General features: G+C 42.8%; 1 protein-coding gene across 1 annotated transcript in view; it reads right to left on the bottom strand.

Moving 5' to 3' along the window:
- The window catches only part of frtz (WD repeat-containing and planar cell polarity effector protein fritz), a 48,203-nt gene that overhangs the window by 28,741 nt on the left and 5,806 nt on the right, over nt 1-13,656 (bottom strand). Inside the window, exons 3-6 of the mRNA XM_080286006.1 lie at nt 12,621-12,759; nt 9,834-10,014; nt 7,390-7,589; nt 5,611-5,859 (exon numbers count right to left, since the gene is read on the bottom strand). Of these exons, the coding sequence (XP_080142132.1) occupies nt 5,611-5,859; nt 7,390-7,589; nt 9,834-10,014; nt 12,621-12,759 (769 nt within the window). The remainder of the gene's footprint in view (nt 1-5,610; nt 5,860-7,389; nt 7,590-9,833; nt 10,015-12,620; nt 12,760-13,656) is intronic.

The raw sequence follows: 13,656 nt of genomic DNA, 5'->3' as shown, positions 1-13,656 counted from the left end.
CCGTGACGACGGTGAAAATCCTGTACTCAGGTCAAACTGAGCGAAAATTCGCTACATTTACACTGACAACTAATTGTTGTGTAGCGTGGTGTATGTAATACACAGTGTAGGTGTGACAGTTGTAGTGTAACTGTACCTACGTGTAAAATGACATAGTAAATATTATGGCGACGACGGAGGCAGAGGAGAAGAGGTGGCAGCGTGCGGCAGACGATCAGCTGGTCCGCACAGCAAAACTGCTACACCCATTGCTGAACCTGCAAAACCAATTGAGGTGGAGCATCAAAAGTGTCAATGAGACAAAACTTTATTATGTTACCATTACTCTCTCTGCCTAGCAGTCAGTGCTACGACGTACATTCGAGGTCGCCATTAATTATGCACACGATTATGTCGGCAAGTTGAGAATCCCTGTGCAAACTCGGGTCTTCCATAGCCTCGAACCGCACACGGGTCCTCAACCTGTGCCTCAACCTACAGTACTTATATTAATATCGGAGAGCTGAGAAACCTTGTGCAAACTTGGGTCTTCCATAGCCTCAAGTCGCCTCTGCGGAGTTCTCACTTCCCCCTTAACCTACAATACTTATATTAGTATCGGGGAGCTGAGAATCCTTGTGCAAACTTGGGTCTTCTATAGCCTCAAGTCGCCTCTGCGGAGTTCTCTCTCGAACTTCCCCCTTAACCTACGGTACATATATTAGTACCGGGAAGCTGAGAATCCTTATGCAAACTTGGGTCTTCCATAGCCTCAAGTCGCCACTGCGGAGTTCTCTCTCGAACTTCCCCCTTAACCTACAGTACTTCTATTAGTACCGGGAAGCTGAGAATCCTTATGCAAACTTGGGTCTTCCATAGCCTCAAGTCGCCACTGCGGAGTTCTCTCTCGAACTTCCCCCTTAACCTACAGTACTTCTATTAGTACCGGGAAGCTGAGAATCCTTATGCAAACTTGGGTCTTCCATAGCCTCAAGTCGCCTCTCAACTTCCCCCTTAACCTATGGTACATAATATGTATGAACAGGCCCTGGACATAATGTGTCCTGTGGGGCCAATGGGCGAGACGTCAGGTCTGCACCCACTTCACCACTACCCTGTCTCTCAACTGACTCAGAGATTACAGGTGTAGTTACAAATGGCACAGGAAGGGCATGTCCCTGATTAGTGGTGATACTTTGGCACACACTGCAGGAACGGACAAAACTATCTATGTCTCGTCCCATCCCTGGCCAGAAAAAGTCAGCTCGGATATGGCCCTGGGTCTTCCTTTTGCCCATGTGACCTCCTGAGGCTGAACAATGACCCCATTGTAACACTGCTAGGCAGTACTTGGCGGGAACGACAAACTGCAGTCGAACCTCGCCCTCGGGTGTTCGTGACTCACGGTAGAGCCGTCCTTGTTTATGAAGGAACTTGGCTCGACCTCCCCGTGAATACTTTATCACTCGACCCTTTTGTTTGTTCCGCACGGTAGCAAGTGTCGGGTCAGAATGTTGTTCTTGCACAACAAGTTGACTACACATCAGATCTTGCGGCGATTCAATGATCACTGGGGTGACACAATCTGGAGCCTCAGCCATGGCTCGTGTTACCGCAGCAGCCGAAGTCTGAGTGGCGCCATCATCGGAGCAACTATCCTTGGCTCCTTGAATATTGCCTACTATCAAGTCAAATAGAGGCTCTGGCATGACAACTGCAAGTGTCATACCAGTATAAAATGGAGATGCCACCTGGATACATGCCTCAGGGAACAATCTCACTGATCCATCAATAAGCTTTGCATGGATCTGTCGACCTGTATACTGTTCAGGCCGAACCAAACTCTGCTTAACAGAGCAACCTGAGGAACCATTGTCTCTCAGGACCTTCACAGGAATGTCTCCCACAAACCCTGGCTGTACAAGGAAGGTACTGTCACCTGTGGGAGGGCCTGTGGAGGAAGCAGCTAGCCACTCATGAGGCTGCTGAATTGATGTGGCAAACATTGTGCCTTGAGGGTTATATTGGGGAGATGGAACATTGGCCATCTGTGGAGGGGGGTTCACTGTCACTGTGGGACTAGTGAACTGTGGGGAAGTACCCACACTGGTAGGGACGTGACCACCAGGCTGCTGCTGAGGAATGAAGGCTGCATTCGCTTCCTGCCTCTTTTGAGCTGGTGGTGAAAAAGTTTGTCCCGACGGTCGGTTGCGTGGCTGATACTGCTGCTGGTTAGGGTACTTGTTGTACCTCTTCCACTCAGGTTTCTGAGTGTTTTGCCCCTGGTCCTTCCACTGCGGTTTTGGACCTTGGCCATTATTCTGAGAATGACCTTGTTGCTGGGATTCAGTCTGAGACTGCTTCCCAGACTTATCAGTATCTTTTCTGCTCCAGGTGTTTTGCTTACGAGCTTGATACCCGTATGCAGTAAAGAATGCGTCAGCCTTCTCTGCCATTTGGCTGGCATCTTTCACCTGGCAGATCTTAAGCTGTGCTATGAGCTCAGCAGGCCACGACCTCTCTAGCTGTGTACGCAGCATAAGGTCAATTATCCCCTCACGCGTGGAAGGAGTTTCATCTTTCTCCATCCACTCATTTAAGTAAGCTGTGAGACGATCAAGGAACTGAACAGCTGTCTCCTTGTCTTGGAGACGAGCTCGCATGAACTGAACTTTGGCGTCGTCTACTGTGAGACCATACGCCTTAATGAGTGCAGCTTTCATCATCTCATATGTGAGATTGTCTCCACGAATTCTGTGGAGAATATCGAGGGCAGGGCCCTCAAATAGGCTAAGAAACTGAAGCCGCTTAGCTGCCTCATCCAGTTGATATAAGTCTGCCATGTCCTCAAAACGAGCTATGTACGGCTCGATTCGCTCGCTTTCCTTGTATAAAGGAAGCTTGATGCGTGGGGTCGCCAGGACATGTGCAGGGAGAACGCTCGTGGAGCTTTGACCAACTGCACCAGACGTGTCTGAAGCCAAGGAATCTCGCTTGAGCTTCAGCACTTCAAGTTCATGTCTCTCGCGTGCTTCTCGCTCGGCACGTTCGTGTTCTCGTTCTCTGTCTCGTTGTTCACGCTCGTATTCGCGCTGTTCTCGCTCTTTTTCTAACTCGAGCTCGCGTTGTTTCTGCTCGTGTTCGCGCTGTTCTCGCTCGTATTCGCGCTGTTTCTCACGCTGCTCTTGTTCATAAGCACGCTCTCTTTCACGTTCCTCACGCTGTTCTCGCTCGTATTCGCGCTGTTCTCGCTCGCATTCGCGCTGAATCCTACGCTCTTCACGAGCATCTTTCTCACGTTCTTGCTCGTAATTGAACCGTGAGAGAACGTAACTCTGTATTTTCTCTGGGTCTGTGAGACCAATATCTTTGGCTTCCTGTACATATACAGCTGTAGCCATGATGCTAGCTCAATTTACTAAGTAACCGAAATTGAGCACTGACTGCTTAGCGACGAATACTAATAAACACAAGTAAAGAATACAGACACAAGCTAGTGGTGACCAGTCTTATCTAGTTAACTGGCAAAGAATAAATCAAAAATGTAAATGACTGGGAAGACTCAATAATAAACACAATGGGTACGGCGACTACCCAGGAGCGAATAAAATTGTCTGACGTTACCAAAAATAAACTAGAGTTAAGTATTCTATTGATTAATAAAGCAAAATTCACTTGCTAAATTAAGGGTAAACACCAGTAAGCTTGTGCCTATAAACTTTAGTGATAAATACCTAAATATGAATGAGTGAGCACTATCTCGTGAATAGCTTTAGAGCTAGGAGTTAATATCCTGGCGAGGTCGCCAATTGTCACGGGGTTTTTATGATATCACGGTAATTTTGAAATATATGCTTAAATATTATTTAAATTGATAATAATATTCAATAATATTGAAGAGCAGAGACAATGATTGTCTTGCTACATCAAGCAACGATTACTTTACGCTGGCTTGTGCACGATTCTCTAAGAACGAGAATTTATAAACTTTCTCAACAGTACACAGCAGAGACTAATTACTCACAATTGCTGAGTTACTGTACTGTTAGCCTCTGGAGAAAGTTACATCACCCCTGACAATAAATAACTAATACTAATAATAATAACATCAGGTTCTTGCTGATGCATTAACTCCTGGCACAACGGATTTTAAGTTAATACAACAAGACTGGTCTAAGTACCAGTTATGAATAGTAAATGTTTATGCAAGCTAGGAGCTGTATGGAAAATAAGCTTAATTATGGAGAAATGAAACAAGATTTTTACTCTACATTAAGCTCAAGAAATAGAACTGTTAAATTTATTAATCACAAAAATAAATTTAACATTACATTTCAAATCAAATTAAATGAGACGCACTCGCTCACTCACACAGAAGCTAAATACTTACGCCTAAGAAAAACACCTTAACTAAGCTCTTAAAACTACAAAATACACAAAAGAAATACCAGTCGATGAATACTATGTATCACCACTAAGGTGGGAGAGCTGGGATTAACTGTACTAATGGAGCTTGGGGTGCTAGCTGACCTCTCCACTTCTGAGCACAGACCCTTTCTCCGTCACAGCAAACACTAAACTGAATTCAAATAATGTATGGGCAGGAAGCACGAGCCACCGGAAGAAGGCGTGGCTAACGGTTTATACAAGTAGAGGCGAACGATAAAGAAACAATTGTATCGCTCAGTAGCGCACTTAGTGACGTGCATTAAATCGGTCACTTTTTGAAAACGGTGACGAATTATTTGAAAAGTATACCCCGGAATGGAGAGAGAAACGGTTAACTGAGCGATACACAGTGAGTTTTCCACTAATAGTTCGTGGCTTCTCACAAAAAGGAAATGTCGCGAATTGATTCGTGACAGTCACCCAAGGTCAAATGTAATGATGCCACAAGAATTCCCATTTATGGCTTCCTATAAATGATTAAGAATCACCATATGTCTATCTCTCACTGTTTGCCTCGTAAGGCGCTGAAAAATTTGCTCCATATGTGAGGCCCCCCACTCCCACCCATACTTCTGGTAGATTTTCACCAAAATCAAGCCACTTCCTCAGTTCTCCATACCCAACACCTGTGCAAAGTTTGAAGATGTTTCGTTCATTGGTTCAAGAGTTAATCGATGCACAGACTCACACATAAATAAACGCCAACGATCAAATACACCCCTTCCACAATGAACTGCGGGCAGGGTGAACAAGCAGACAGAGGGGCAGAAAAAGACTATTACAGTGGGTAGATAAACAGATACAAAAAGACTGGCTGACCAGCAAACACAGACAGAAGAAGACAGCCAGGCAGATATGAAACGACAGGCAGGCAGGCAAACACAAACATACCAACAGGCAGGCTACAGGATAACAGGCAGGCATATGCAGACAGGAAGAGAAGAGGGCACAGACGACAAGTAAGCAGGAAGGAAGGAAGGAAAGTCACACTGACTGACAGACTTGCAGGTCTAAACAAACTGACACAGATAAACGGATACACAAGACATAAGCATTTAAATATACAAATTCAAACACTTATCACTTACATTACCAGTTGTCAATTTTGCTATCAATGGATACTGAGTTATTTATAAACAAAGCACTATACAGGCATACTAGAACCTATAACATTGGTCTCACCTCATAAACACAGCTGAGTACAGTAACTCCACCTTTCTTGCCAAAGCCTTGTTCTACAGTAAGCAGGACATTTGGGTGGACACTGCTGAAGGACACACTGAGGGGAGCCATTTCAGTGCGGCAATAACATGCAAGATGAAGGCCTCCCCCACGCAAGTTATACACCAGAACATTAGCTCGATCACGGTCTCTTGCAAGTGGACTCCAAGGGTATACTTCATCCTCACTCCGGCCCCACCACACCACCACCTACAATAACAGCAATAGTCCCAACAATATGATCCTATACTTTTTTCACCTTATCTTGGCCTGGTTTTTCCTCCTTTTGCAGCTAATTCCACATAGCTCAGTGTCAGAACAAAACAAGAGTATGACTTTATATCCTTCACACACCACTTCTTTGCTGCTAGCATCATATTCTACCATAACAGGAGCCCCGCAAACTCCTGAAAGTTGCCAGTGTTTGCCGGATCACTAGCATGTGATCACTACCTGCTCAGAGCTGGTGTACCTTCCTTTAAAAAAATTCCCTTTGGGATATTATTTATGCATAAGGCATTATACCAGTATTATATTCATCTTAAATATTTTACTGAAGCTCTTAATGAGATTTTTGCTGAAAAGTTCTTCATAGAGTTTACTAAAAGCTATGAGGGCTTATTGTGTGTGTTTGCATTCAGCACTTTTTTACCAGGTGTTATGAGTCTCAGTCGTTGGAAAAACTTATCGTACTGTTTCCAAAGATCGTAATCTTTCATTCGGCAAATCCTGACATGACTCTATCCCTTAAACAATTAATAACAGTAAGACTTGTATGGCCGAAATCGTACAGGGCCGAGATCAGCAACCTGAATTTTTTAGGGCATAGTATTCCTCTTGCTTTGAGGAAACATCTCAGTTCTGCTGTAATCCATTTTTCCACAGCTACTAAAACCCATTCATCCATGATTCACACCAAAGTTATCTTCGTGCGAGTCACTATCAGTGCATAAACATCATCAGCGCAACCCTGGGCCCCTGGTGGTGGGCACACAAACTTTGTGGCTACCCATAAGAAAGCCCTTCCATAATATAGAGGTTAGTGGGTTCATACGATCTTCGATTATTTAAGTACCATTTTTCCTTCATTTTTTATGAAAGATACAATTTCATTATACTGTACTCATTTACCATTTTTCCTTACTGATGTACATCCAACACCTAAAAACATGACAGTGATCAATACTCATGCAACATATTACTGTAATAACTGCATGCAGATTGTCCCTAAACTGAGGTAGACACAATGACAACCTTCCATTTCTATTATATTTTGATAAACCATTTTTTCTCCAGTATTATATGCAGATAAACCAATAAATATCCTGTTTTCAGTAAAGTAACAAAAACTGTATAATAAAGGGTATTTCAAGTTGACCACACTTTTGCATTTTACATTAAGTTATCTGGCGAGCAGTGGCATCTTTTTCCAGTTTGTGGGGGCCCCTTTTCAGTTTGCATATCTCAACATTCAAGATAAAGAAATGGCAACTTTAGGCCAAATTAAAATAAAGGGTACTGTCATCATCATCCTAACCCATCTCTAAATTTATGTAGGGTGGAGTATCCTAATAAAGACCCACATCCCAGAGGAAATGAAACCCCAAGTACAAACATCACTCCCTCCAACATTTGTATGTTATATGTCAGGTGGTGAGGCCACTACAACATTTCACTACATTATACACAGCCAAGAGTGAGCCATGAACATGTAAGAGGGTTCACCATAGAGGCACCCACCATGTCACCAGAGAGATTAGCTGACAATTTGCGTTCAAAGCGCCTGCCTGCTGGTCCAGCCACCTCACATGTGTACAGCTTGGGGTCCAGGGCAGAGAGGCGGTCCAGTAGGGTACCTTCAGGTGCCGCACGACCCAAATGTACCACCGTCACACGACACTCATTGTACGACAGGACCAGGTGCTGCCTTGTCATAACAACTGCAAACAACATATCTATTACACTCAACTCTATCACATCTACCAGCCATAAGCATCATCATGACCTATTTTCCCATTTAAAGGAACAGATAAGGAAATATCCAGAAAAAGAAAAAACAGACAATACAACAATGGGAGACCTATGAATCTATTTATCTATCTATTCACTGCCACACACTCCATCATGGTAGAATATCTGGTCACTTTTTTTATTTAAGTTCTACTTTCTCCCACTACCACTTCATATCACAAATCAAGACCCATTGCATGCATTTAAAATTTGTTCAGTGTCATGGGGTACATGGCGGAGTTGTTTTGGCCTTCCATCGACTACCTATTTTGTCATATTTTTGAGCATAAAGAGAAGACAGAAGTATAACTCTGTCTGCACTGTCCAAATGATACCTGATACCCCATTCACCCACCCATTATCCAATCCTATGTTGCCCTAGCCAAGTTGGTCCTGACAATTAAGATAAGAGTGACCAGCCTCACTCATCCCTGGGTGGCATTAGGTGAGCAATAAACCCCAACCACCCCTTCCATATAAACCTGCACCGGCTCAATCCGATTGGAGCACCTTAGTTACCAACTTAACCACTGGGCGATACCCGATACTACAGATGTTATATATAAGCAATACTGTATACTGTACATGGAATATTTGACATATTTAACATTTTTATACCGCCAGCAATTTGAGTCCTATGTAAATAGTTCAAAATTAATTTAATTACAATTTATCTGCTGACCTTTGCCTGTCAATCATCATCATGGCCCTTTTCCCACTTAAGGATAGGGTAAATACGATCCAGAGGCATGGACAGAGAAAGAACAAAAATGGGAAAACCTCAACAGCAGGCCATACATCACTCCCACGATCCTGGCTCTACCTCACAGTCTCCATCTCTACGTAATATTAATATTTTTTTTATTACCAGTGCTTCACATACATCTCCCAGATAGAGTAAATCAACTAATTTTCAAGTTAAAAAGGGGTGTCAAATCCTTGTCATGTGCTCCTGTGTATGTAATTCAGCCAAACAACTCAGTTTTGTCGATTCTCTAGCCTTCATTAACATCCATACCTCACTTACTCACACACTCATTTATCATATTAGCTACATACTTAATTATTAACTCAGAAACTTTATTCACAAAAATCTATTTTTTATCTCTGATTCACCTTAGCTACATAAGGAACAACATGCATCCAGTTACATCATGTATTCATTTCTCAATGAAACATCATCCTTACCATTCCGTTTCTTCATAATAATATCTGTTGCCCTCCTCAGGCACACCTGATCTTGCTGCTCTTCCCTGCTCTGTTATGCTTTAACAGTCACACTTGATCTTGCTGCTCTTCCCTGCTCTGTTATGCTCTAACAGTCACACCTGATCTTGCTGCTCTTCCCTGCTCTGTTATGCTCTAACAGTCACACTTGATCTTGCTGCTCTTCCCTGCTCTGTTATGCTCTAACAGGCACACCCGATCTTGCTGCTCTTCCCTGCTCTGTTATGCTCTAACAGTCACACTTGATCTTGCTGCTCTTCCCTGCTCTGTTATGCTCTAACAGTCACACTTGATCTTGCTGCTCTTCCCTGCTCTGTTATGCTCCAACAGTCTCGAAGTGGCTGGTCACTGTAAATTCTACCCCATTCTATTCTACTGCTTCATCACTATCTACTCTAAGTCTCCTGTACCTGCTCCAAGTTTCATCTCAGTTTGCTTACCTATATCCTAACAAAGATATTCCAACTGTGTTTGGTAATGTTACCAGAGGTGTTGGATCAGTCTCAAATACATTAATAATCTAAGCTATAACAGTCCAGCCCTGCACCTCAACATTTTAGTGAAAAAACAAAAAAAATAGTGGGTTCACAGCTTATCTCTTATTATTTGGAGGAGCCCTAGGGAACCCAGGGAGTGGGAAAGCCCAAGACTATGCTACATTAATCCTGCTCATTTAAGCTGTGGAAGATCACCTTAAATACTGAGCAGTGTTTTACTTGATTAACACACACACACACACACACACACACACACACACACACACACACACACACAAACCGACCATCTCTTGGATTCAAACTACTGATGCATTAGTATCCAGTTACCTTCACTCCAAGCTCTACCACTGAACTGCCATGGTGCTATACCACATTAAAAAAGAATAACAGGAGACCCTCTGTCACATTTGTTAAATTCCAATTCTCTCCTGCCCCACCATAGTTACTCACCATCCGCAAGGTGTTCTGAGAGGAGTTTCCCAACCAGGAACCTGTCAAATGCAACTCTGATCAAGTCCCCTGAGGTTGGATCAACTGTCAGCAGCACAATGATTCCTGAGGCAAACACCAGCTGATAAAGTCCACGCCCACGCCACCCCTCACTCACTACCCTCTCCCGTCCCAACACCTCCTGCAATGACGTGGGGAGCTGTATGGACATTGTAAGAGAAAGTTTTTACTGAAAAAAAGGTCTATGGCAGATTATGGATACAGAGCATTTCATCTATACTGTTTCTGCTCTCAATAGCTCTGGTCTCTTTGGTGAAATATACAAGCTGTATACAGTACTGACAAGAAGAATATGACATCAATTTTTTGGCAATATTTCCTGTACTATAAGGTATAAGAATGATCTGGTGCTGGAGAGACGCCTTCATGCAGTGCAATGGATGTAGATGAGCTGTAGTGCTGACCAATTATACAACTGTCCCTCAACCCCCTCCTTATCCTTCAAAAAAAGAATGGTGAACTACAGAAGGGCTGCTTCAGCCTGCAGTCCACCAGGTTAGTGTTCTGAAGAGCCTGGAGCCACAACAACAACAGAATGCTCTACTTAACTGTAGTCTGTTGGTTTACCTATACTGTACACTGGTTCTAGTTTTGTTTCTTGCAAGTCAGTCAATCAACCATCATCATCATCATTATCCTAACCTTACCTCCCACTTATATATGAGGGAGGGAGGGATACAGAAACAGAAAAGAGCAAAACCTGGAGAGAGAGAGACAGAGACAGAGACAGACAGACAGACAGAGACAGACAGACAGACAGAGACAGAGAGAAAGAAACAATAAAATGGGGTACCAATCCATTCACTCATCATTCAGTCTTCAAAATCACAGTTCCACCTTGTTGGTCAAATTATCCACAAAATTTTGCTTAATACTTTAACACCAGAGAAACAGTGACTCTTTCATCAACCGCCAAGTTCGTTCATTCTGAACTGATATTAAATCCTTAATTTCAATAAATTTACATAACTTCCTTCACACATACTTATTAGTCTACCACATTTTTTTCCACCTTCAAACTCACTCAAATCCTCCCTTCACCACCCTACAGCATTTAGGTGGTAGGTGGGGGCACCCATCATCCACTCACATGATGTTGTGCTGCCTAATTCGTCCTTCATGGCTATCATTCTTTTTCTGTGCCTATCCTCCTGCCTTCCCATTTCTCCCACCCTTCCTGTTACTATTTTTTTCTCTTCTTTTTAATTCAGGTGGCTCTACACTGACAGACAAGCCAAATGGTTTCCTGTAGCTCAGGAAACTATTTACAACACCGGATGGCAACCATATAGCCAAGTAATATGATGACGTAAAGCCTACTATGGTGTCCCTGTTAAATGGGTGGAGACACAATGCGACAACCACCCAAGAACCAAACCTCCGCACTAATCCCCGCACCTCACTGTGGCAAGGCATTATTAGCCACATAGAAACATCAGACCCTGCTGGAACAGTTGTTTGCATGCAGCTGATAAGTCTGCTCAACCAGACAGACTGAGGTTCTATCTATCTATCTATCGCCAGATGCCATAATCCTGGAAGGCATGGCCATTTGACTTTGAGTTATTTGTTTTACAGGGAGGGGCACTAACCCTCCACCAACCCATTTGTTGACACGTAGGGAGCATGTATAGTTTGGTTATACGGTTACCACCCAGTGCTGTAAATGGTTTCTTGACTTAAAGGAAACTTGCACAACAAAAAAACCCTGTTTCAGTACACTCTCTTCTACCCTTTCATTAAGAGATATGTGCTTACTCCACACCTCTCTTAATCATATTTACTCTCTGCAACCAACAAACATTCCTTGCCATTTCCTCCTGATTGTTACCATTCATCCCATACCAAAGCCTCCTTCTGTATGTTAGTGTAAACATCAATGCATCTTCCTGCACACTGACTGAGCACCTGATCTACATTTCGTTGCTATCGTTGCTGTGTACCCATGCTCATCTGAATATGAACCCCGTGGAAAGCAGGTGAAAACTGTCCCTGTCCAGCAATCTACCAACTTCCATTCAGGGGATAAACAGCAAGGTGAGTGATGCTTCTGTAACTGGACAGTGGAGCTGCCCAGTTATGTCAGTGTCACCTCGTAAAGGCATTCCTCTACAGCACCTGCTCCAACTTCTGTTATTCACATATACTTATTCCCTAACTACCATTTCCACTGCTTTCACTCATGACTTTTCAAAACATTACCATACCACTGTCTCAAGTTAATGTGGGTACTGTACTAATACGCTTCAATGTGGTGCTCTTGTAGCCTCTGTCACTGCTGTTGTTGTCACTGTTGTTCTACTTTATATGAAGGCCTTTCATAATAGCAGTTACTCCTCTTCCTTGAATTACTCTGCTTTTCACTTCCTTTGCAAGCCTATATCTCTTTACATCACTTGACCAGGGCCCTTCTAATTTTTCAGTGATGAAGTCTTTCTCCATTCACCAATATCACTCTATTATGGCTAACCTTCTCTTTCATTCATCATACCACTTTAATTTATTATGCTTTCCAGACACCCACACACATTCACAAAACTCAGAATAAGTCTTATCATTCTGCAAACAAAACTGACAAAAGATATGAATAAAAATATAATGCTTCTGGTCCTTCACTCTTGAGATGCTTAACTTTCATACATAGGACACAGGATTGTGTCTAAACATTACAACTACTAAAGCTCTGTCAAACTAGCTGTGGGACTACACTGTAAAAAAATCACTAACTTCCAACTCTTTGAGGGAGTCCCGTAATTTGACTGGACGCGTGTTCTTGGGTACCACCATGACTCCTCGAGCCTCCAGGTAGCCTCGCTTGTCTTCATAGTAAACTCGCTCTCGGCTAACTGTATTCTTGTCTTGATATCTGGAAATGAAGTCATGTTTGCTACATAAATATCATCAGAAATAAAATGCAATATCTGACAACTGTGACTACACAAAAAGTAAATAATACAATAGCTCTCAAAAGAGAATACAGTACAGTATATGATGAGTACAGTACTCTATGTAAATAAGTGGCTGCTCATTTTACATACAGGTGGAATTAAGAGAGATTAAAAATCAAGTTATGGAAAGAGGGATGGGGATGATGATTAACAGTAGAGGATGCAGTATCTAAAATTTGATATACAGTAAACATTCAATCTAAGAACCCCAATTCTACATGATTTCAGATTTAATGGACAACTTTTTGGTTCCTCCCCCACCTAAAGATATGGACTTACCCAGCAGTTTGAAATGTGAGAAGTTAATTGTTTTCATACTTTTAATATACAGGTACTGTACTGAACTATGTTCCATACAGCCTACAGTGTGTATGGCTATAAGCGTGGGGTGGACATAAGACAGTGACATTAAAGTGGGTCATCATCATCATCATCCAATCCTACGCTGCCCCGCTAGGTATGTAGGAGCCCGGGGCTAGGCAAGTTGGTCCTGACATTTAAGATGAGAGTGACCAGCCTCACTCATCCCTGAGTGGCATTACGTGAGCAATGAACCCCAACCATACCTTGGATAGCTATAAACCTGCACCAAATCAATCCGACTGGAGCGCCTTTATTGCCCACTAAATCACCAGGCACCATAATTTGATTATATGATTATCATCCAGCACAGTACCATAAATGGTTTTCTGGTGTACAGGAAACCATTTGGCTTGTCACTTAGTGTAGTCACCCGCAGACAGAAGGATAAGGAAAGAAAGATGGAAAGAAAGACAGAAGAGGAGGGAAGGAAAGAAAAGGAAGAGCGGTAAGAA

This window comes from Coenobita brevimanus, chromosome 110, assembly GCF_032717465.1.
Source record: "Coenobita brevimanus isolate Jiangsu-jjx chromosome 110, ASM3271746v2, whole genome shotgun sequence".
Taxonomy (NCBI): Eukaryota; Metazoa; Arthropoda; class Malacostraca; order Decapoda; family Coenobitidae; genus Coenobita; species Coenobita brevimanus.
The sequence above is the reverse complement of the archived record's forward strand: the minus strand, read 5'-3'. Positions and strand labels throughout refer to the sequence as shown.